At 42.4% G+C, this 24084-nt stretch overlaps 1 protein-coding gene across 1 annotated transcript in view; it reads right to left on the bottom strand.

The window, feature by feature from the left end:
- The window catches only part of LOC141919277 (amine oxidase [flavin-containing] B-like), a 57311-nt gene extending 39951 nt beyond the window's left edge, over positions 1-17360 (bottom strand). Inside the window, exon 1 of the mRNA XM_074814514.1 lies at positions 17253-17360. Coding sequence (XP_074670615.1) covers positions 17253-17298 — 46 coding nt within the window. The 5' untranslated portion in view covers positions 17299-17360. The remainder of the gene's footprint in view (positions 1-17252) is intronic.
- Positions 17361-24084: the final 6724 nt, after the last annotated feature.

Below are 24084 nucleotides of genomic sequence, written 5' to 3'. Positions count from 1 at the left end.
TGCTGCAGGAAACTCCTACAAACCACAACCTCTTTTCTGGGCAAGAGTCAAGAGTGGCCTCTCTGTGCTTAATACTCTAATTGCTGCAAACAGAGCATGCACGAAGCCTGTGAAGCAAAGCCTGGAAATATCTTTCATATGTGATGCAAGATCTCCTCTTGAGAAGTTTAACCCTTCACAAGTTTCACATTTCATTACTGCCTCTGGCTTACCTCTCACTCTCCTGCACATCACTAACAAAAAGCAGGTCTTTAATATTGCCCCCATTCCTCACAAGTGAGGCAGACAGCTGCATTCAAATGTAAAGTTCATCCAAAAATGTGACTGATGCTGCTATTACTCCCATTTCGTGCACAATGTTTTGCCACCCAGTGGCACCTTCCCCTCCTCCCCCAGAGCATTTCAACAGAATCAGATCTGAATTGCAATGTAAGGGCTCAACCACTTTTGTCATCACTTCACAGAGGACAATAATTAGGTCCAGTTTCCACTGCAGGTCAGCTTTCTTCAAGGGGCAACAGAGAGCCATATATATATATAAGAAAACATACAGTTAAGCAGCCTCACCTGCAGTTCTGCTCAGAGAATTGATAGGGACATAATTGATGCAAACAAAGAAGCAAAGATGATGGGTCTTATTTGAAGCCCCAGACTGAAAATACCATTGTGCTTAGAGGATGTTTAACCGGGCAAGCCTTCATCCGTTACCATAGCAACCCGGTACCCAAATGCAGTCACTTGGAGATACTGGTGAGAGATTGCCTCCCCCAGAATCTTATAATGCAAGTTCAAGCCACGAAAATCGTTCATTCACATAGATCTTACCCGAATGTAATAATCACAATAATTATTTCATCTTCAGTTCCAACTTATTTCTTTCCTGTTTGATATCTCCGTACCTGCTAAACATCTTAAATTGCACCATTTGATTAAACAGCTTCATTATAACCTCACTTCCTAATATTAACAGCTTTCTTATAGTAAGAAAACAACTAATTCAGATTTTTTTTTTTTAAAGAGAATATCTTAAATTTCTGCACTAGGGCAGAATCCAAACTTGCATTTGGATTGACAAATGTTACAAAAGTCACATTTTTCATCTGACCCCCACGTATTATGGACTACAGTGAAGCCCTACAACCAAAGACATCTGACTATCTAAAAAACATTCTAAAATAATTTCTTGTTAAAATTACTGAAATTTTGTAATACCACTCTGATTCTGCCTGGAATCAGCAAATTTACTGAAATACTCTTTTAACCTTAGCATTTTCACAAAAATTTCTCTAGAAAGGACATGACTGGAAGTTACATCTCTGATACACCTTTCAATGATACTTGTGTCTTCTTCCACTTAGTTGCTGTTTTTTTTGTAGGATACTTCTTTTATTCTCTGGACAGCTAGACAACCAATACACAACAGCAAGCCCATCAGCAAGATTTTATTTCTCCCTTAAGCTACACCCAATTCCATTGCAAGGGTATGAGGGACAGGGTGGGTAACTTGGAAGGGAATAGATTATAAAGCTGTAAATAAAGTTTACTGCATTCCTGTAGTTCCTGATGTACTTTCTCTGTATCATTCACTACTTTATCATGTTCCCCCGCATTATTATCTCCCTTCTAAGAACAAAAAATGTCTTCTCTCGTATATGTAATTATGGAAGTCATCTACAAATTCTAAATTTTAATTCATGTAGGGAGCAAAGAAAGAGTCTCTAAGCCACTGGCATTTATTTAATAGCTTCTAAGACGGCTGTCAAAAATGTTTACTTTATAACCTTAAAAATTTCACCCTCCAACTGAAGGGAAGTTGCTACAAGTATACTTGAAATTGCTAATGTACAGGGACCTGTAAAGTAGGACATTCAGTCTTAACATTAACCATCAGTTGTGCTTTACTAGCTTTTATTTTTCCTCTATTTTACTGCAATGTATGTAATTTCATTTATACTTTTTTTCCCTAGCTACCCTCTGTAGTCATTACCCACTTGTAAGATGTTTTGAAGGCTTTAACTCCTTGCCTAGTGAAGATAAGACAGACCTTGGACAGTCTGAAAAACTCCCTGAGTATATCTCTAATAGCAGGAACCTAAAAAACAAGTGTCTAAGAAGACGCCAGTGTCAAGATAAGCGACTGGAAGCTGGTCTAAACTAACCTCCTTGGAACAAACAGGAGCTGAAGGACAGATGAGGTAACTCTATGACCTTAAATGGACACGAGAAACCTAAAGTTCAACTAACGGACAGCGTGAGGAAAACTCTGTGGACCACTAACAAGGGGAGAAGACCCTCACTCTATTTTTACTATGCATGCTCAGACTATGTAAATGAATTCTGAGATCCCATTAGCATAAGACTGCCTTTTCTAATAAATCTGATGAATATGTATGCTTTTTGTCTGTATTAGTCAGAGTGTTTTGTTAGTAAGTGAGGCACTCGTAGTCGAGTGATCCCCAGTGCTGGCCAGCACTGCAAATAAAGAATACCTGCTTAACAGTTATACTCAATTCTGACTGTTGAGTGAAGCTCTTTGTTTCACAACTAAAATTGTAAGTTGAGCAGGAAGAAAAGCTGCCATCATACTTGTACTGTACTAACTTGTAGGTCTTACTGCAGAACGTATATGTCGCTCACCTGAATTTCCCCAGATTCATGAAACTTGCTGATATTTATCTCTTCTCCTCCTTATTTATTTTGACAGCAAAGTTATGTTTACAATGTACTGCCCAGGGGAGTTTTACCATTTGTAACAGATGTCAGACACTTGGGCTCTGCATACAAACACTGGCTGTACATGTAGAGTAGAAACATCTAACACTTAAAAGAGGCAAGGCCCTGAGTTTCACCTTCGTTGTGCCTCCACAACTTGGATATACATGTGTGAATAAGCTCCACAGTGGCTCGGTTAACTGCTGACAGTGTCCCCCTTGACATCATGTTTGAGCAGGGGCTAACACCTAGTTTCCCCTGTGTATTTGCAGGGGCAGCAGCTGCACTGCAAGTTGTCCTCCAGGCAGCCTGCTGAGAGCTCAAGCGTGTCTGCATGAGAAGTGGCTGACATAACGTACCTTCTAAATAAAGCCCAAACTGATAATTTCTTGAGGACTTTTTCCTTGCTCTCAACCTGTTCGGCCACACTGACTGCAGAGATGTCAGGTAACAGATATTCCTTTACCCAGAGCCAGCAGGCAGAGCAGCCCGCAGCACCAGAGTCTGAGCCTGAGCACCTTCATGGGGTCCAGGGCAGTAAACAAATATTGCGTGAGGCTCAACATGAGGATCTGTCACAAAATGCACTTGGAAATGGAGTAATACTTAGCCTGCAGAACAAGCATGCTCCTCTGCCCTGGAGTTAATAGATAAATTGTGGGATGTAGAAATTTTTCACAAGACAGCAAGAAAAGGAAACATACCATAATTGATTATATACAAACAAATAAAAGTTGAGTTCAGAGTCACTAAGGTAAAAGAACTTAAATATTTCTTAACATAAGTATTCAAAAATATTAGTCAGACCACCTTTGTCCATGAACATTTAACATCTTGAAGCTGTTATTCTAGAAATCTCAAGATTTATATACTTCTTCTTGATCTTGAGTCTGAGTCTCATTTTGACTAGAGGGGCCAGGAATTCATTAATGAAAGCAATGAGTCTCACAAAAATCATGAAACCTGAAATAGCTGAAATGTTAAGAAAAACCAGCAAATCTGTCAAAACCTACTAAAAGTTATAGAAGCTGGTATTGCTGTGGGATTACATGGGCAACACAACCTCCCCCACTATTAGACATCTTCATACAGTAAACCTTATTTACCGTCTCTGATGCTCAGAAACGCATATAAAATGCATACAACAAATAAAGAGTTTTGGCCAAAACTGCTGCACTGTACCCAGAGAAACAAAATCTACCTGTCATAATGCTGCAGAACAACTTTTGAGAACTCTTTTGTTAGTGGTCAACACAGTTGCAGTGTTTGACCTAGGGCAATAGGAAGAAATAAAGAGGAATATGCTCTAAGCAGTTGAGGTAAATTGTGGGGGGAAGCAGAAAAGTACTCCTTCTAGTTCCTAGCATCTAAAAATTAGATCAACTAATGGAAGAATCCTGTTTGCTGTTGTTTAGACCTAATTACGATTCAAACAAAAAACCCTCCTTGTTTATACTCAGGGTTCTCTGACCTCCTTTTAAGAGATGTCCCAAAAACATCCTGTTAGTTCAGTGCCATTAGCACAATATGGTTTGCATACCGCTGCAATACTGAAAGGCTGGAGGGCAGGCAGAGAATAGGCATGTTCTTATGCACAGCTAAGCAGCCATTTTGCACCAATGGGTTTTCTCCTTCAAATCTTCCACAGGTTCTTTATTGCATTACTGTGTTAGAAACTGCAATTTAGTAGCATTGTTTTCGTTCGTGTTGACTGCTCTAATGAACACAATCTGATTACTGCTCTGCCACTGAGAGATTGAACCTGGCACTGGTCACCTTTACCTCTGTCACTCATCATTAGTCAACTAAAATGTTTTAATTGAAATAATGCCTTGAGACATTAATGCCTGTAAGGCACTATAGGTAAGGATTGTAAGCAAAATCAAAAAACAACAACAAAAAAAGCAAAACCAGCATTGTCTCAGGGTCTGGGTTGAGTTAAGGTGATACAGGCATTTTTTGTAACTTTCCTCACATTATGGAAAGGTCATGGGATTTTGCTCTTGTGAAGAATACTATCCCTTTATAAATTCAAAAGACATGCTCAGAATTGTAACAGGAGCATGACTGAGCTCAGTTCACATCAGGCTGGCACACCGCTATCAAAAATGGTGAGCATGAGCAATAGTCAGTTTTCCTGCTTCAGTGCTTTCTTAGCCCTCTGCAAGAAAAAGTACCCAGTATCCAGATTGCTCCAAGAGTTGTCTAGGTGACAATACTTCTGAAAAGCAAAGGGCTACAAGGACAAGCTACCACAACCCAACAATACCTTTTATTAACTTAGCCCCTCACCTACATCCATATGCTTTCAGGGTAAAGGTAACCTTTTAACTTCTCTAATTTGGGACACCTTTACAAAGGTACTTTAGATATCTGTCTCAAACTCATGGAAGAAAGATACAAAGATTACAGTTCAGAACCTAAAAACACAGTAGAGCTGGGTCTCTGTAAATTGTCACTCTTAGTTATTCTCCATGTCTTACCTCCACATGCTGAACAGTAGTGAAAGGTATCAAAGCAACTCTTTTTTGATATAAGTATTTTCACGGGGGGGGGGAAGATACTCTCTCTTCCTAAGCTGTATCACTGTGCAGCAACGAATGCCATTAAAATGAACACTCACCTATAGCATTAGAGAACTTAAATAATAAAAAAATAATTAAATAACAGTTTCAGAAACCCCAAGGACCAAAAAAAGACATTATCAATCTGCCTATCTGCTTAAAATGCACATTTACTTAAAATATTTGTACAAAGGACATAACATTTCTGCCTAAGATATGTCACTCTATGAGCAAATATAATTTATTTCTGTTAGCATTTCATTGTCTAGCCAGGGCAATGAGTTTTTCTGTCTGAGCACTGGGTCTATAACTCTGTCACTGAGGTCAGTATGAGCATCCCCATGAGTTAATGTGACTTTACATGAGCATACACTCTAGTCCCCAACTTTCTGCGATCTCTTCTCCCAGGCAGTGCTCCTAGATGATTCATCCATGGTTCAGGGAGCAGTATTTATTAAGCAGAGTTCTTAAAACCAACATTCAAAACATTCAGTCTACATTTGCCCCAGGCATTGCACCTGGTTAAATGATAGAGAGCCTGGCCAGCTATCAGTGAGATGAGTGAAGTGGTGGTGCCTTAAGCTCAAGCCCTGCCAAGCATGAAGACAGCTTGTTGCATTTGGGTGAAAACCCAGTCCCTTCTGTGTGGTGGTGCCCAGGCTCAAGCACTGAAGCCACAGCTGTTCTGCCCTCGCCCAGGGCTTCCCTTTAGTTTCCATTGCATTTTTACATTTGAAGTTTCCAGTGAAACTTTAGATTGATGTAACTGGGCACTCCAGCATTTCAAAGGATGAGTATTTCTAGTATCAATCATTTACTCAGTATACTGTTCATTTCAATGTCATGTCTTACATATGGAGAAGTACACACATTTAATGCCCACTTCACACTTTGAAAGGAAGAGTCAGAAGTCTGTTTCCAGTCAGATTTAAAAAAAAAAACCAAAACCCCACATTTTTCATGTCCTTTGTTATGGCCCCAGGATATATGGAAGAGTTAAAATTAATTGCATCACTATTATAATCTGTACTGCAGTATTATCTCACACTTTCAATCCCAGGGCCTCCTTTGGTTTAGGTCATCCCTTTCTGCTAGTTTACAACCTAGGCTGCCTCAAAACACAACAGACAGAGGGAATAAACAAAGGAGATAAAGAGAACTGAAAGAAAAGGTAGCACGACAACAAACATACCGTAGCATTAGAACAAACAATGCTTAGCACAGTGAACTGGCTGAGGCACTATATGGGTAGTTTACTAAAAGCATCCGTTTAGTCATTTCTATTACAAAGAGATACACAAGTAAAATGTCAGCCAGATTTACACTGAAGAATAGTTCTGCCTTCCATACACCACAATGTGGGAAAAAAACCCTAAGCTGGAAAATTCTGCAAAATTGTGTAGCAGTTGCCTCAGAAGATAAATGCCTATCTGTTTTGATAAGTCTAGCATGTTCTCAAGCATTTATTTTTTTTAGTCCCCTGAGAAAAGTAAATGCTTAAGATACATGATCAAATAGAAGACATGAACTTAAGAAATAAACAGACTATCATTCTCATATTTTGACATTAAATAGGAACATGTGATTTCCCAGATTTCTCCATATCTGGTGACTCACAGGCATTCATCTAGAGAAGGTCACTTCTCATGACAGCTAGCAAAGCCCCCAGCAGAGCCACCATGCTCTCATTCCACGGCTATTCGGTTTGTTTTATGTTTTCCTTGATCTTCAGCTAACTATTTTCACCCAGTTACACCTAATAATTATGGATTTATATTAAGCATATCTCAGTGTCACTTTCAAATATCCACCAAGCTATGTCCCAGTGATTCTCTGGAAATTCCTATCATTATCATAGCACACATATACAAGTAGGTAAGTGGACACACACACAGGCTAGATACTACTAGCTTGTAAAGCTTACAAAGATTTGTGAACATTTTACCTATCTGAACAAGTGAAAAATAAAGATGAACCCCACCATTTCCCAGCATCCTGTATAATCACTTTACATGACAGCCAGTTTAAAAAGACCACTTCATTTCTTGATGTTCATCCTGAGCTGGCTCATTCCCTGTCTGAGACACCAAAGGCTGAGAACATAGATGTCATCCAGAGAAGCTCAAAAGGGAACAACTGAGTAAGAAGATTTTCAAGTGACTGTCCTCCCTCCATCTCTAAGTGCACTCAGGAAAAAGTTTGAGCCAAACAGCTCATAAAAACATCGGTGTTATGAAAGACAAAATGATACCATTAGGTTTGAACCATTCTGATATAGTGCATGGAAAAAAAAAAAAAAAAAAGGTGAAGGAAGCATAGAGGAAAAAAGAAGTATCTAAGGTGTAAGATAGAAGAATTTACACTCTTTCCTTTCCTCATTTGTGCTCACTGTTTAGCATAACTCACTGATTCAGCCTCTGGCCAAGCTAGCCTCATAAAAAAAAAACCCTCATATTGGAACAAAAGCAGTGTCTTGCTCCAACACTTAATACACTCAAACACAGATCTATCACTCAAGCAAAAGGATGCAAGTTTATAAGCAAGCTATCTGGGTAATCATAATGCATAGTATGAACCCGCTGTTTGATCAGCTGTTGCTGTGTGCAGTCAACTGAACTGACTGCATTCAATGTTTTATATATGAATGATACCATCATGATAAAGGCCAGCTGGCTGGGAGGCAAAAGGCTACAAAGGCACCTTTCCTCTCCAGCCCCCTGACTCCCAGCTGAGTTATATGGTGGAAAATGAAAAACGAAGTTTTTCATTTTCCACCATATAAAGTAATATTTGTAAGATGAACAGGTTTCAAGTGAATTAAAACTTCATGGAACTCTTTTAACCACCTGAAACATGAAGTGTCAAAGAGTGGTCACCACCATAACCTAACCCTTGTAACTGCAAGATGCCAGAGGCCCTAATGAACCACAGCCAGACTCTTCAGTGTTAAGCCAGTGTTAAAAACTAGCACATCTATGATGTATTTTGCCATATGCACCAGCTACCAGAAGTAGCTCACGAGGCATCAAACTTTCTAGACTGCACTACCCTTTCTTCTGGGGATGGTCTGCACTTTGTTCCCCCCCATCCCATCCCCTGTCCTCCCTTCTTCTACACAAACACACCCACCTCCCCACAAAAATCCCGTTGCCCATCATTTCCTTGAGCAGTTTCCTACTCTCCATCCTTAGCTGCTACTGTTCCTGATGTCATCAAGAGCCCATCCCTCCTTACAAAAAGTCCATGCAGCTGAGTCCCATGGGGCTGTGGGTGTGTGGGGACAGCAGCCCCACATACTTGCTAGGGAGGTGGGAACATCTGTCTGGCAATGGGGGCAGCATGAAGAAGGGCAGGGAAGAGAAGAGGAGAGAGGGAGAAAAAGATGAGTTGAATTCCCTTGGGCAGCTTTGTCCCTGAACATATTTCACTCTCTTTCTCCTTGGAAGCCTGATATTCCCATAAATAATATAATCACTGTTTCTTGACTAAGTCAATGCAACTTCTCTGTAGCTTGACAGGTACTTTCCAGCATCCCCTTATATGTCTCACTGCCCCTTCCCATCTTTCTGTTCCCTTACAGCACTCCAGTCCCAAACACTGGTCATAACAACAGTTTGTTGAGCAAATACAGATTCTAAGGGACTTCGCACTGACATGACTTTTAAGCACACTGTTTGAACAGAAAAGTGACAGGACAGAAAAGGTTGTGCACAATACACATGCATGGCTGGATTACTTAAAAGTATACAAGGCATTCATGGTTTAAATACCAGCATGCTGTAGTGCACTCTCATTGACCAGTGAAATCAGCAAAAAAAACTTTAAACAAGGATCATAAAACATTACAAAATTATAAACCTTAGACACAAATCAGTCCATAAGAAAATAAAGCCAGGCAATTAGATGAACAATCACATTTAGACAAACCATCTCACAAGGCATCAAGAACCTTAATATCTGACCTAAGTTTACAAGGATGAAATAGGTTATCAGCCCAGAAAGAAAATCATGTTAAGTTCAAATACAGCTATATAAAAATTAAATGATTGAAACTGTAATGAGATGAATGGAATCTCCTAAAGAAACTGAAGCCCAGCTGAAGCTCTGGAGTCCTCAGCACAAGAAAGATATGGACCTGTTAGAGCAGGTCCAGAGGAGGGCCACAAAAATGATCAGAGGGCTGGAGCACCTTCCCTATGAGGACAGGCTGAGAGAGTTGGGGTTGTTCAGTGTGGAGAAGAGAAGGCTCAGGGGAGACCTGATAGAAGCCTTTCAGTACTTAAAAGGGGCTTATAAGAAAGATGGAGACACACGTTTTAGCAGGGCATGTTGTGATAGGACAAGGGGTAATGGTTTTAAACTAAAAGAGGGTAGATTTAGCCTAGATAAGGAAGAAATTTTTTACAATGAGGGTAGCGAAGCACTGGAACAGGCTGCCCAGAGAGGTGGTAGATGCCCCATCACTGGAAACATTCAACGCCAGGTTGGACGGGGCTTCGAGCAACCTGATCTAGTTGAAGATGTCCCTGCTCATTGCAGGGGTGGTTGGACTAGATGATCTTTAAAGGTCCCTTCCAACCCAAACTATTCTGTGACTCTATGATTCTATGAATGATGACTAATTTCAAAAACATAACTGAGAGCTTTCTAAGTGCATCAAGACACATTCTCTGTAAAGGAAAACCAAAGGAAGGTCTTCAATCCACTATGGCATTGCTCAGGAAACCCTTATAACCATGGTAAACTTCACCATTGTTTCAGTGCGCTCTGTGAAGTAGCTGCTACACAACCGAGACAAAACACAAAGGCAAGCAACTCCTGTTTTGGGAAGGGACAGTGAGACAATATGGCTTTTTATCTTTAAATAACAGAACTACTTAACTACAATTGTCAGTTGTGCTATAGAGAAGGAAACTGAGCCAGTGGGAAATGTGCCAAAATCACCCAGATTGTTTACATACAGAATAGTAACTTCTGAAGAAGAAAAGCCTTCTCAACTGACTAAATTATGCATAAGACCTAATTCATTGTCATTAGCTGCTGTGTAAGATACGGAAATATAAAGCAAACTCTCTGCTGGTTTATGATACTATAAGCAGCGCTCAAGTTTACCTCTGGGACTATCAAGGCTGTGTTGGCCTGCATTGCTCAGGCTGCCTACTTAGGCAGTACAAACATGGCTACTTAGCTTTTTGCCACAGTTCTCCACCTTTTGACAAGACTACCTCCACTCACCAGTTGTCCTCAGGTCCTCACATACTCCTGAGAACACGTTAGCCTGAACACTCCCAGGATGGAGCCAGAGCAATGGGCTGCTCCTCACAGCCTCTAGGACTGCAAGCACCAGCATTTGACCCAGACTCGTACCACTGTGGCGACTGACATCTGGCTGTTTGCTGGAGACTGACACTACGGTCATTCACTACAGGGAGGGAAAGCATGCTGAATTGTTTGTCTTTAAAATTACTCCTGTCCTTGATGGTGTCAAGGAGTAAAATGAACAAATCAAAATTCACAAGTACACAGACTCTGATGTTTTGGCAATCTCTTGATGCTAGGAGAAAATTAAAGAAAGAAAAAAAGTAGGCAAGGAGAAGACATAGAGAATGAAGACAGAGGATGCAAGTGCACATTTGTGGTCAGGATGACCAAGTAAATTTGTAACTGTGTCTTCATGGAAGAAGAGCACAAAATTGAAATGCTTACTCTTTCCGTGTTACTACCTTTGATCTGCAACACTAAAAGTATCCCAAAACAGCAAGTTTGCAGTATCTATGTTAGCAAATAGTGCAGAACAGCAGAAGATCTGTAAGGTAAAACAGCTGTATCCTGAATATCCAGTATCCATACTAAATGCATGAAAGGGCATTTATTTCACACTAGCTCTTGTACGGTCCTACAGGCTGAACATCCCATTAGGGGCTGGAGCTCAGGTGAGCTTCTAGGGCATGTCTTCCCATTTGGTCTCATGCAAAAAGGAATCCAATGCATATTCTCTAAGCCTGCTCTGTGCTGCACACCACAGAGCACTAAGTGGAGTCAATCAGGAGATTTGCTCAAGGTACACACTCGATCTGAACCTATACACTACTGCAGATTAATACCTACCACCACCTGCAGTGTGATTAGGGTCTAGTCAAGTGCTAGACTAGACTCTGACAAAGCTAATGAACTAAAAGCACCACTGCAGGTGGTTGTCCAAGTAAACAACGCACTGAACTTTATTACAAAGAAATTTCACAGCCTCTCCTATGTCAAACCTTGTTTGTCAAAAAAAAAATGCAATTCAGCAGTGCAGATAAGAAAATCCTGTGGACTTTGCAGTTTATAACCCTAACATCAACTACTACATACGAACTTGGGTTCTCCCACCAGTTATTTCCATAGTAGCTACCCAGGAATCCCTTGTCCAAAGTTTTGCCATCCTAACTTACCTTTTTTGCCCCTTCCAGGGTGGTTTTCACATTTTGCTAACAGACTGAATGAACCTTCCCTAATGACACCCTTTCATAATGGTTAAATAAGCCAATGGAAAAGCTTTCCTTAATGATGCATCCCCTCTGAGCCCTGGGAGATGAGATGGCTCCTGCAGGTAGCCTGGAAAGCTTCTTATCAAATCAACTTTCAGACCAATTATGAGGTATCAGTCAGTGAATTACAAGTGCTGTCCCTGCTGCCTAGGCTACCAAACTATTTCACAACATTATGCAGCTGCTTTCTGTCCTGTTAACTGTGTGTTACCAAGATTTTTGTGAAAAATCTAAAAGTCAAATGGCAGGCTCCACCTAACTGCCTCCTACACCTTTGCAGTAGCCATGAGAGTAGTTGAATACAAAAGAAAGAACCCCCTGACGGCAGACCCAGAGACGGACACTGAAAATGTGAATGAAAAGCTTCATCATGTCAACTGACAGGGAAATGTCCTGGATTCCCTTTGCCCGAGCGCATTCCGGAGAGGGTGGTATCCCTCAGAGAGGGTCACAGTCCTCCCACAGATGGCTCCATTCCATTTCATCATGCACAGCTATTTCATCCATGCCTGAATTTTGTTTTGGTCTGGGGTTTTTTCCTCTCCAAATGAGCATCTAGTATAGGACTGCTAGACTAATAATGTTCTCCAAATATAGTGTCTTGTTTGGCAAACTGTCTTTTCAGAGAAGGAGTATTAAGACACTGTGAATTACTACCAGAGAGCAAAAAGAAACAAGTTAACTAGTGGAGGTTGTATCTCATGTATACTTTTCTTACATGTCCCAATTTTGTTTTGAAAAACAACTTTGCCCTCTGCTTCGCTCTATTTTAAAGCAGACTGAACATCTTCAGATAACAGCCCACAAAACACCCAATTTGGTTTTGTATTTTTTAGTTTGGTTTGGGTTTTTTTTAAGGTAATTTGAAACAGGCTCACAGATGCAGTGAGGGCAACTGTAATTATACAGCATATTAGATTGTCATACAAATACAAAGCAAGGCTTAAAAGGAAGAGTACTGAGCACAGCGGTATCTCAATAATGTAAGAATAGGTATCTAAATATTTTAAAAACCCAACATTTCAATAGAAATATTTTACCTTACAGTAGGTTTTGGTTCTAAACTTACAGGAACATGACAGATTCCTTGCGAACAGGAAACAATAAGCATACTTTAAATAACATTCACCATAATTAAGAAAAGGCTTCACCTTTCAGGAAAAAAAATAACCAATTAATCTCATTTTGATTGTAAAAATCTGTGCACCAGAAATTTAAGATAAGCATTTTCTTAAGTAGGACTGGCATAACATTAGGATAAAATCTGATAACTTCCTTGAAAACAAAAAAAGGAAAGAGGTCACCATCACAAAACCAGGGACAGGAAGACACTTTTGAAAACACAGAATCATAGAATAAAATCACAGAATGGTTTGGGTTGGAAGGAACCTTAAAGATCATCTAGTCCCTACCCTCCCCTGCCATGGGCAGGGACACCTTCCACTACACCAGGTTGCTCAAAGCCCCGTCCAACCTGGCCCTGAACACTGTCAGGGAGGGGGCAGCCACAGCTTCTCTGGGCAACCTGTTCCAGTGTCTCACCACCCTCACAGTAAAGAACTTCTTCCTTATATGTAATCTAAATCTACCCTCTTTCAGTTTGAAACCATTACCCCTCGTCCTATCCCTACACTCCCTGATATAGTCCCTCCTCATCTTTCCTGTGGGCCCCCTTTAAGTACTAGAAGGCCACTATAAGGTCTCTCCAGAGCCTTCTCTTTTCCAGGCTGAACAACCCCAACTCTCTCAGCCTGTCCTCACAGGGGAGGTGCTCCAGCCCCCTGATCATCTCTGTGGCCTCCTCTGGACCCACTCAAGCAGGTCCATGTCCTTCTAAGCTGGGGGCCCCAGAGCTGGACAGAGCACTGCAGGTGGGGTCTCACGAGAGCAGAGTAGAGGGGGAGAATCACGTCCCTCGACCTGCTGGCCACACTTCTCTTGATGCAGCCCAGGATATGGTTGGCTTTCTGGGCTGCGAGCACACATTGCTGGCTCATAGTCAGTTTTCCATCCACTAATACCCCCAAGTCCTTCTCCACAGTGCTGCTCTCAATACACTCATCCCCCAGCCTGTATTTGTGCTTGGGATTGCCCCGACCCATGTGCAGGACTTTGCACTTGGATTTGCTGAATTTCATGAAGTTTGCATGTGCCAACCTCTCAAGCCTGTCAAAGTCCATCTGGATGGCATCCCTTCCCTCCAGCGTGTCAACTGCATATGTGGAGGAAGTTTTTAAACAAAACCTCTGAACAGATTCCAAGATTTGATTTTAAGAAAATTTCTATCATTGGTGTCTCAGTTAAGAAGATAAGCAAGTTTGATGACAAAACCTCATAGTTTTCTCACAGTCATTTCCATCCTCGTGCTTGAGGAGACCTTCAAAGAAAAAGAGACCGCTCTGAGCTAACAGAAGAACCTGTCACAATGCAAGTTCCAGCTCTATGAAGACCTTTTATGTTTCTGATCTAAATATTCTTTAGTACCAGGCACACTGCATACAGTGTGTGGCTAAGTATTTCCATATATGCATTTTTAAGCTGGGAAATTTTCTTTTAAAATATTTCTTTTTAATTTACACCATTCACAAAAATTTCAAGGACTTCAGCAGAAGTTTTACCCATAAAACTGAATTTACTCCTTAAGTAAATGCTGTTCCTCAAAAGTCTTCACTGTCATCAACTGTATTGAGATGATCTGGAATCTTCAGAGAAGCCACAGACCATTTTTTTTAGACTTGAAAGAAACTAATGAAGACTAATTTGAGTAGATACTCATTATAACACTTAAATTAGCCAGTTCTTTATTTTTTTTTATTTGCTTTTCAACAAACCTGCAATAAAGGACACTGAAAATGATTCAGCAAAGGAAGCGGTATCTTCAGATAAAACATCAGCCCCTTCAGAGAACAGTGACTGTCAGGGTTGTGAAGGCCTCTGCACCACTATTCCATTATCAGGTTTTTTACTTTTTAAGTTTTAGACTCTACTAATTAAATCCGGATAAAAAGAATGAGTAAAACAGCTGCCAAAGAGGGTCAGAGCACTGCAAATGAACAGTTTGCATTAACCTAAATAAAGAAATAGAAAAGAGATAGCTGAGTGGCATCTCTGCAACATGTTTGTTCACATCCTCACATCAGCACAGTGACTCTTTGCTTCTTCTGTGATTACCTGCTTTGTTTACGGCTGTAGCAGCTAACTCAAGCACATGTGAAGGTTATGAGAGCTTTCCACTGTTTTACAGCTGTGCACCGACTGATGCCTTCCTCACCTAAAGGCAGTAACAGTAGAGTCTCAGGAGGCTCAAAAATCAGTGACTTTCTGAAGGACAGCACATCAAATCTGGAGTAATAACAAACCTGGTCTTCAAGGAGTGACCCATTTAAAAATCATATACTTCATTTTCCAGTGGACAGGAGAAGAGATCTCTGCAGCAGTTTGGCAAGTCAGCAGGAGTTTTCAATCAGAGCAAGGCAGTATAAAACCATAGTTTCATCACCTGGCTGCAAGGATTTAGAGAAATGTGTGTGGGCAGAAGACAGAGGTGAATCAGGAGTGGTAAACAATAGTTAAAAGGAACTGAAGAGAGGTGCTTAGCCATTAGTAATTTCTATGTGTATATTTTCCAGCCTCTGTGTGAGAAAAGTTGCTACAGTTTGAAACCTGCGTGCTTCGTGCTTTGGTGAAGATGTGGTGTAAAAGGAAGTAAATTCAAAACTGGTTCCTTACATTCCTTACAACTCCCTGCCACTCACTGCTGTCTGCAGGTATCAAAGAGAGAAGCACACAATTTAATACAGCATAGCGCTGCTTCTCTGTTCTGACTGCTCTTTCAGAAAAACATATGTGGGCTGTGCAGGCCTGCCATGAAAATATTCCCATGGCAACCATGAAAAACAAGGGTATATTAAAAGCTGTTACACTAACTCTTTCACTCCATTCAACAGAGGGAACCTGTAGCACTACTGCTGTACAAAAACATGCCACTGGAAATACTTTTGTTTAGAAGGCATGAATCAATAATTACCACCGGTTAATTTTCTGTAATTGACGACTGTGAAACACAGTGTAAGTTAAAAAGTAGCTATAATACTGTGCTCAGAATCAACTGTGCTTTTTAGAAAAGCAATGGTTAATTTTTTGCTAATCACATAAACATACGTGAAATATTCTATAATTCTTCAGCAGTTTGTGATCAGAGAATCATCCTTAGGAAATGATGCCAATGATTTTGTTCACTGCATTTTGTATATCAAATTGTATGCTGCACATCTTAATATAATGGTTAAACAGGCATCTGAATTATATAGTGAAAATTAAAAGCCATGTAAAAAAAGGATTAATAAAATCATGTAACACATCTTGAGTAATTTGTTTGCAGTTTGGCAAGAGACACCACTTGGATCTGTGAACGTGTGCATACTCATTGTGCACCAAGGAGATTAACATACAGCACAGGAGCGATCACACTGCATACCTCTCAGCACTAACAGGCCAAAAAGCAACTGCTTGATATGTCAAAGGCACAGGGGGGAAAAAAAAAAATAATCTGCTGCACATACACATTTATTTGGCATGTGTATCTCAAAACAAAACGCACGAGAGAGCGCGGTTCGCTCTGGGCGGGCACACAGGTCTTCTAGCCAGGATTAGGTTAAAAACAGCAGATTGCCACTCAGTGCAACAAGGCTGCCAGGCCTGCTGTCCATTTCTGCCACACTGCTCCTGCTCTCAAATCCCTATCGGTGCTGAATGAGGAACTAGAAACTTGCTAAACGATCCAGCTGAATTCAGGCATTTTTGCTTTATGCTTCTACCTGCTCTAAACAGAAGGCACCCCAAGATTTAAATTAGTCATGTGTGAGCGAGGGTCTCTGCATAACACCCCTGCTCTCGGTGCAGAGGATGAAAAGCACGTGCAGCCTCGCCTGCCCAAAACTTCCAGGGGCTCCAGTAAGAATTACACAGGCTCAGGGGATGCTGGGGCTGGACAGTGAAAGAACCATAATAATAAAATTTTAAAATAATACGTTTTAAAATAATAGTAAAATAAAAAACAAATTAAAAATAATTAAAAATAATAAAATACTGCCTGCACCATGTGGCAATCAGCCTGAACTACAGGGACTCGACTCGGCCAGCTTCACCGAGCCGGCCGGGACGCGCTCGCACCTGGGGCTCCCTGGAGGGGACCCGCTCGGGCCGAGGAGGCGGCGAGCACCAGCGCAGCTTCTCCCCCACCCCACCGCCGCCGCGATGCTCCGTCCGCCCCGCCGGTGCCGCTGCCGGTGCCGCCGCCGCCTCCCCCCGGCCGGGCGGCCCAGCGGCTGTGCGGGGCGCCGGGCGCCCAAGCAGGCTGCGCCCCGGGTGCCGCCACCTCGCCCCGCCGCCCAGGCTCGGCGCCTCAGGGCTGCCAGGACCCCCCGCCCCGGGCCGCCGGACCCACCTGAGATGCCGCCCCCGACCACGACCACGTCGTATCTCTCGGCCATGGCGCTGCCCCCGCACCGCCCGCCCGTTCGTTCTCTCCTTCCCGCGGCGGCTCTGGCCCGGCTCTGGCGTCCCCCGGGCGGACCCCGCCTCGCCCCGCCTCGCTCTGCCGATGGGCGCCGCCTCCCGCCGCCCCGTGTGGGGCCGAGGGCTGGCGGCGACGCGCCCCGCCGCGGCCCAGGGGCCCGGCCTGCGGGGCGACAGGCCCGCCCGGGGTAGGGACGAAGAAGGCAGCAGCTGAGGGGCCGCTGACCCTCGAGATGGTGGCTGAGCCCTCGCATCAGCCCCGCTCACCCACAGCGAGAGCCATGCGTGCTGCTGTCTCTTCTCTCCCACCTGCCAGGGGGTTTGGGGAGGGAGCGTGCCCCTGGTTGAGGAGCGCAGCCCTCAAGGAGCAGCAGCCGCGGGCTCACTGCCCTCCGCTCTCCAAAGGCCAGGGGAATGTTGGAGTCTACTTCTGCACCCTCTGCAGCTGCCCCGGGGGCTGCCGAAGGGGACCTGTGGCTGCTCAGGCTGGCGGTGTGGGCTCCAGAAGGCCAGTTAGTGGTTTCCTTGAGAGCAGCTCAAAATGAGCAGCACCTTCTGCCAACCGTACTTAGTGCTGTGTGATGGTGACATGCATCAGTGTTCTCCAGATCAGCCTCCACACTGAAGATGCTCTGCTGAGACCCCCCAGAGGCTCACCCGCAGGGAAAAGGACTGGCTCATCCAGAAGCAACGGTGGCATCAAATTCACGTGGAGACTTTAGGCTGGTCCCCTGCACACCCAGCAGCGTCTTCCATTGCTCATGTTTCCACTTTACCGTGAGGGTGACTCCAGGAGAACTGGCTTTGGGGATGGCTGAAGCATACAAACATGTTTCACCAGGTGTATCTGCACAGATCACATCCATGTCAATCATACCTGACCCTCCACACTCAGCGGGCTCAAGGCAGAAGGTACCCAGCTCCCAAGACTCCTCTGAGCCAAAGACGCTTGTTCAGTCTGTGTCATTCTCCATTTCCTGGAGCTGTACATTGGAAGAAACAGGCCACAGGGGTCTGGACGGGATTCCCTGTCCCTCTTCCGTAATACCTCAAGTGATCGTTGATGGTCTGCAGAGACAGACGCACCTGTGATAGGAGTCACAAATAATGACTGCAGCAGGTGCAGTCCTGCCTTTGTAGGGAGAATGGGAGGGAAGAAAATGTAGGGCTCAGGAAGCAGAATAAAAATAGGTCTAGGTCAACTGTCTGCAAAGCTCATAATCATTCATGGACCCTTTCACTACTGGGAACAGTTCCTGCTCCATGCCGTTCCCTGTGTCCTGCCCAGGCATTGTGTGGCACTGTCCTACTTGGCGTGGGCCACACAGTGCCAGGAGGTGTGCTAGCGGTTAGGATGATCACAGGGCACTGCCTGAGCATGTGTCCTGGGCATGCTTAGTTTGCTAGGAGACCTGTAACCTGTATCTCATGCACAGTGGATGACACTTTGTTCGTGGGCACTAAGTTAAATGTCCAGTGCTAAGGCTCTAGCACCTTCATGAGACCCCAAGGTGAAATACACTTCATCTTACAAGTATACTGTCTAACAAGAATTCTCTGTTCCCTTATGTTTTTCATAAAATTACAGAATGGTTTAGCAACCTAAAGGGATATTTGAAGATCATCTAGTTCCAACCCCCCTGCCATGGGCAGGGACACCTTCCACTAGACCAGGTTGCTCAAAGCCCCGTCCAACCTGGCCTTGAACACTGCCAGGGAGGGGGCAGCCACAGCTTCTCTGGACAACCTGTTCCAGTGTCTCACCACCTTCATAATAAAAAATTTCTTTCATAAAAAAATTTTCCATATGCTCCCACCTCACTTTCCTCCCCATCTCCATCTTTCATTCCCTAAAGATGTGCTCTCCATACTTCTTTTTAATCCCTCTTCCAACCATCTTCACCTGGATACCTCCTCTGCTTGTATCTTACCTGCTCTTTCTCCGAGCTGTGTGCCAATTGTCAGATGAAGTTCAGCCTTTAGGACAAAACCCTCCCAAAACCTGAAGAACTAGTGAACTAAACCCCATGGTTTCAGCATAAGGGGAAATTTGGGTTAAAGGAAAGATTAAATTTTTAAAAATCCAAAAACCTAAAGAATATCTAGCTGAAACTAGTTTATTACAGTTCTCAATATCTGAAGTACAAAATTTTCATTTGATTTACCTGATATCTTTATTACTTTGTGACTATTAGATTAATAATTGCAGTGGTGAAACCCAGAAAACACGTGCAGCACTCACCTTTTGTGGGAATGTGATTCCTCCATGATCATGAGTATTTTCTGTTTTGACTGGGAGAAGGCATGCCGGAGTATTTTCTGTTTTGGCAGGGATGTCAGAGTGGTAGGGACTGAGCCATCATCTGGAGGGCTAGGTCACCTCTTGGAATATACAAGGAAATTCATTACAAGGCAAGGGACATGTGGTACTGTTCCTTTTTATATTCTTAGCAGAATGCTACGTTTATATTTCTGAAGTTCAGACTGGTTGCTGGTAAGAGGAGAGATCAAGATAGATAAGGGAAGAAGAAAAAGGAATAAAAGAGGAAGAGGAGAGGACACTGGCCCTAATTTATTTGCCTCTTGTCTGTGCACATTTTTTTCATTCACTTTTAATTTTCTCACTGTGAGAAATCAACCAATATACTTCAGAACTTGGACTAAATTTCTGTCTGAAGATGCTAGTCCTAAGAAGTAGTTAGCTAGTACATATTCCTTTTGATAGGGTCAGAAATAAGCTGCTTTGCCATACCTAATGTGTTTAATGTCTAGGATATTTTATTGTATATGAGATTTAGGTCTCATTTCATCACTGTAGTTATGAATATCGTAACCGCGGTTAGGTGCTATATCTGGAACTGCAGTTCCTGATGATTTTAGACATTCGATTTTATTTTGTGCTAGTCCAGTCTGCTTTGATCAAACTGATCTTTTGCTTTAAAAAATTATGAAAATTTGTGAAAAAAATTTATTGCTCCTTACCCCATTTTTCTCTATTGCTCTCGTTCCTTATCTGAGGACTGTTCTCTAGATCTTTGCCGTTTTTGTGTACTTTTAGATGTGATCTGTTCCTTGTTAAGGCCATATATGTATCGACTTCTTACAAAAGAAAGCAGTCTAATGAGACCATCTACATTTTTACTTTTGTTATTGCATTTCTACCTAGAAGGTATGTGAAGACAAGAACCTTTGCCTCATTAGAAGTGTCATAAATATCTCCCTCTCAAAACAGTTTTTCTGAGTAATGCTTGCCCTGCCTTAAGCAATGCTACATGATTGATTATTTACAGGGAGAAATTCCTTACCTTTGAGAGAAGTGGTCAATGGAGAAGAGAGAAAGAGGTCTCTCCAGACAACCTGAATAAAAAGTTACTGTGAGACTGATGAGGCTGAATTAATAGAAGAAGCCATTTTTTAGTTTCTGCTCAGAAATACATATTCTTACTCTGATTAAAAGAATCTGTCTGATTCAAGGATGTTTAAATCAAACTCCAAGACCTCTTCACACTGAGACACACACAATTATCAAATGGCTGTCAGAATAATAGTTGTAGAGGTCATTTCAAACCCCATATGAAACACTGAAACGTAGGGGAGGCTCTTCCAGAAGGAAGTGGGTAACGTTATTTGGGCTATTGTCAAGGGTAGTTACGGTTACATCTATGTACTTAACGCCAAATGCCACAGATTCCCAAAGTCCACAATATGTAACACTTATTCCTAGAGTTCCTCTGGTCCCTATCTTCCTTCTGTGACTCTAAGGAATTTTTTTATTTTTTATTTTTTAATGTGAGTGTTTGAAATGGAGGGCTGTATTGCCTGCAGTTGAGGGTATGTGGTGCATGCCCTAGAGTCACATGAAGGTCCATGGGAGTGTGAGGGTACAAAGCCCTCAAAGGCAAACATCTGTGACATTAAGTCTGGTTTTCTGTCATCATGGACACATTATATAATCCTTCTAATGAATAAATCTAGCTCTGTCTAGAGAAGGCCAAACAGCTCCCAAAGCCAGGATGGTAATTTTTCCCTCCTCTCTCCCACAATAAGTCTGTTTCAAAGGTTCATTTTTTCCATCTCAGTAGCTTCTGCTTCCAAAATGTTTATACCATGATGCTTTTAAATGGATACCATTTTCCCCTTCCTGCTCTTCTGTTTGCAATGTGATGCTTGTCAAGCACTTTAGTATCCTTGCGTACTGGGATACATGTTTGCTGATCCTAATAGCTCAGTCCAAAAGTATCTATCTTCAACAGGTATGCCCAGAATGGTATACATAATCCTAATAAAGCCTCTTTGATGGCATAAAGATTTCGTTTGTCTGGAATCCACTCTCTTCTAATCATATTAGGATTCTGTTTCTGGTTTTTGTGGCCCCATTACTTCTCTCATCCCATGTAGTTCTAACTAAACAGATAAAGACCCTTCTGCCTGGATTTTGGTGCATGATCCTTTGAATGCATAATGTTAAAAGCAAACCAAACTTTCTGAGAAAACAGAGCAACTGAGAGCCTCCACTTTTTCTCACCTTGGAAGAGAACTTGTCTGAGACAAAGTGTATTGTTTTCATAAATTTTGTTAGGCACTTAGACACTGTGGCAATGAGATGGCATAAATAGCTATACAGTCTGGTAGAAAATGCACTGACAGCCCTGGACTAAATTTTGAGAAATTACTGGAAAGTTGATGGAGTAGGGGTCAAAGCCAAAGATCTCCAAATTTATAAAGAATAAGAGGTAGAATTTGGGCACATGATTCATGACTGGTCAGTGGCTCGTAAAAACACAGTGAGGCATTTAAAATTATGCATCCTCTCAGCTTCTGCTCCTTAAATAGCAGTGCATTTAATAAGCCAGCTTTTTGTTGTTTGTTATGTGTTACAGTTTCTCTTCATCACATTCAGTGTGAAAGTCTCTGCTTCGGGACAAGCCAGTTTTCACTGCTGAAATTTCCTGCTGGCAGGTAATACATGTTGACATTACCTTTAATCAAAGCATCAGAATAGATTCCTCTGTTACCTGCAAGCTATATTAGCATCTGCATCACTAGGGTGCTTCAGCAACAGTGATCTGATCAGAGCCAGGAATTCTTCTAAATTCCTTGTTCTGAATGCAAACTCCCACTGTGCCAGGTCCATGTTAGCAAGCTCTGGGCATTCATCCTGCCGCCCACCCTTCCCACTGTCCCCTGCCACACAGGGAGGAAGCCCAGACACACAGGCTAGGTTAGGGACACCATGGCACACCACAGTGGGTCCCAGACCTTCGTAACTGGGGTCAAGGAATGAGGACCTAAGAGGTTTTAGGCTGTTTGATGGTCAGAGGTTCAGGCTCAGGAGCACAGGTAAGTCTAGACACAACCTTAGGGCATTGCTGTCACATACAGAGAAACTGCAAAGAGAAAGATAACAGGGAGATTGGTTGTGAAGAGCAAGACTGCATCTTCTGTCAGCCATGAGCATGCACTGAGACTTGGTGCTTTCAGGCACCTAGTGAATTTGATGCTTGTACTTCATTACTGGTTTGTGGTGAAGAATCCCTTGAAGGTAGGGTGAATGTAGCTTGCTACCTCTCTAGTCTGCAACCACGTCATGCTGTTCTTCTGGTTAGCACCTTTGTGTCTGCTGAATACTGATGATACAGAGGACAGGCATGTTTAAATACATTTTTAAACATATATTTTACATATTTTCAAATTTCTCTAAAGCAATCAGTGCAGAAATTGTGAAAGCACATGTCAGTGCTTTTGAAATACTGTACAATCAAATGAGCATAAGCTCCATGCCAGGCTTTCCACTAAAGCAAAACTGCTGCAAGGAGTATCAAGAGGTTGTCTAGTCTGTCCCTTTGCCCTATGGTGGCATCAGCCATGACCGAAATGTATCTTAATTAGGAGCGAATGTTAACTGGAGAGGCTAAATTGGAGAGGTCAAGATTTTCAATCCCACACACCGCAGTCTAACATTAATCTAGAGCTAATAAGCAAAATTGAATATTTTATCAGTCAGATACCATTCAAAGTAGGGCTGATCATTAAATGTAAAACACACAAGATTAAACCCATTACTAAAAGCAATGAGGGAATGTAAACACGTTGCTCCTGAGCACTACAGATCAAGCGTCCAAGTGCCATAGCGCAGCCAGGCTGGCAGCTGCCAGGGGCCACAATCATGCACTGGTTCCCCCATTGTCCACGTTGGAGTCTGAATGAGGTGCTCCCAAGCTCCCAAGACTTCCAGTTCACCTATAGCCTAACTGCCACAAAAGAGACCACCAGGCATGGCATGACCTGGAATGGCAGAGAGCAGTCCAAATGAGTATCTTCCTGCTTCAGACAGAGCCAGACTTAAGTTTGCAATTGAAGGGTATAGTTCCAAAATAATCAGTGTTTTGTAAGTAGTGATGAGAAGACATATGTTCTGAACTGAAAATCAATAGTCTTTGCTATATAATGCCTTTTTTTTTTCTGACCCTTGTTTAGAATCTGTTTGAGCTCAATTTTTTTTTTGTTGAACTAGATGAGCAAAAGCTAAAGATGCAAAGCAGATCATAGCAGTGAAATTCCTTCTCATACCTCTAAACAGACAGTGCCCTGTGTAATATGCATTGGCATACCTCAGGACACAGAAGGAAATAAAACACTTTCATCCTTTTAACAAAAATGATGGCCATGTCCCTCACCGATAACCTAATCTGAAGAGTTTCTGAAGACACAGGTTATGCCTCTCCCTCATGACAAATGTTTTCTTAGTGAATAATGGCAGG

The sequence above is a fragment of the Strix aluco genome, chromosome 2, assembly GCF_031877795.1.
Source record: "Strix aluco isolate bStrAlu1 chromosome 2, bStrAlu1.hap1, whole genome shotgun sequence".
Classification (NCBI taxonomy): Eukaryota; Metazoa; Chordata; class Aves; order Strigiformes; family Strigidae; genus Strix; species Strix aluco.
Note: the sequence above shows the minus strand (reverse complement) of the source record. Positions and strands in the feature narration are given on the sequence as shown.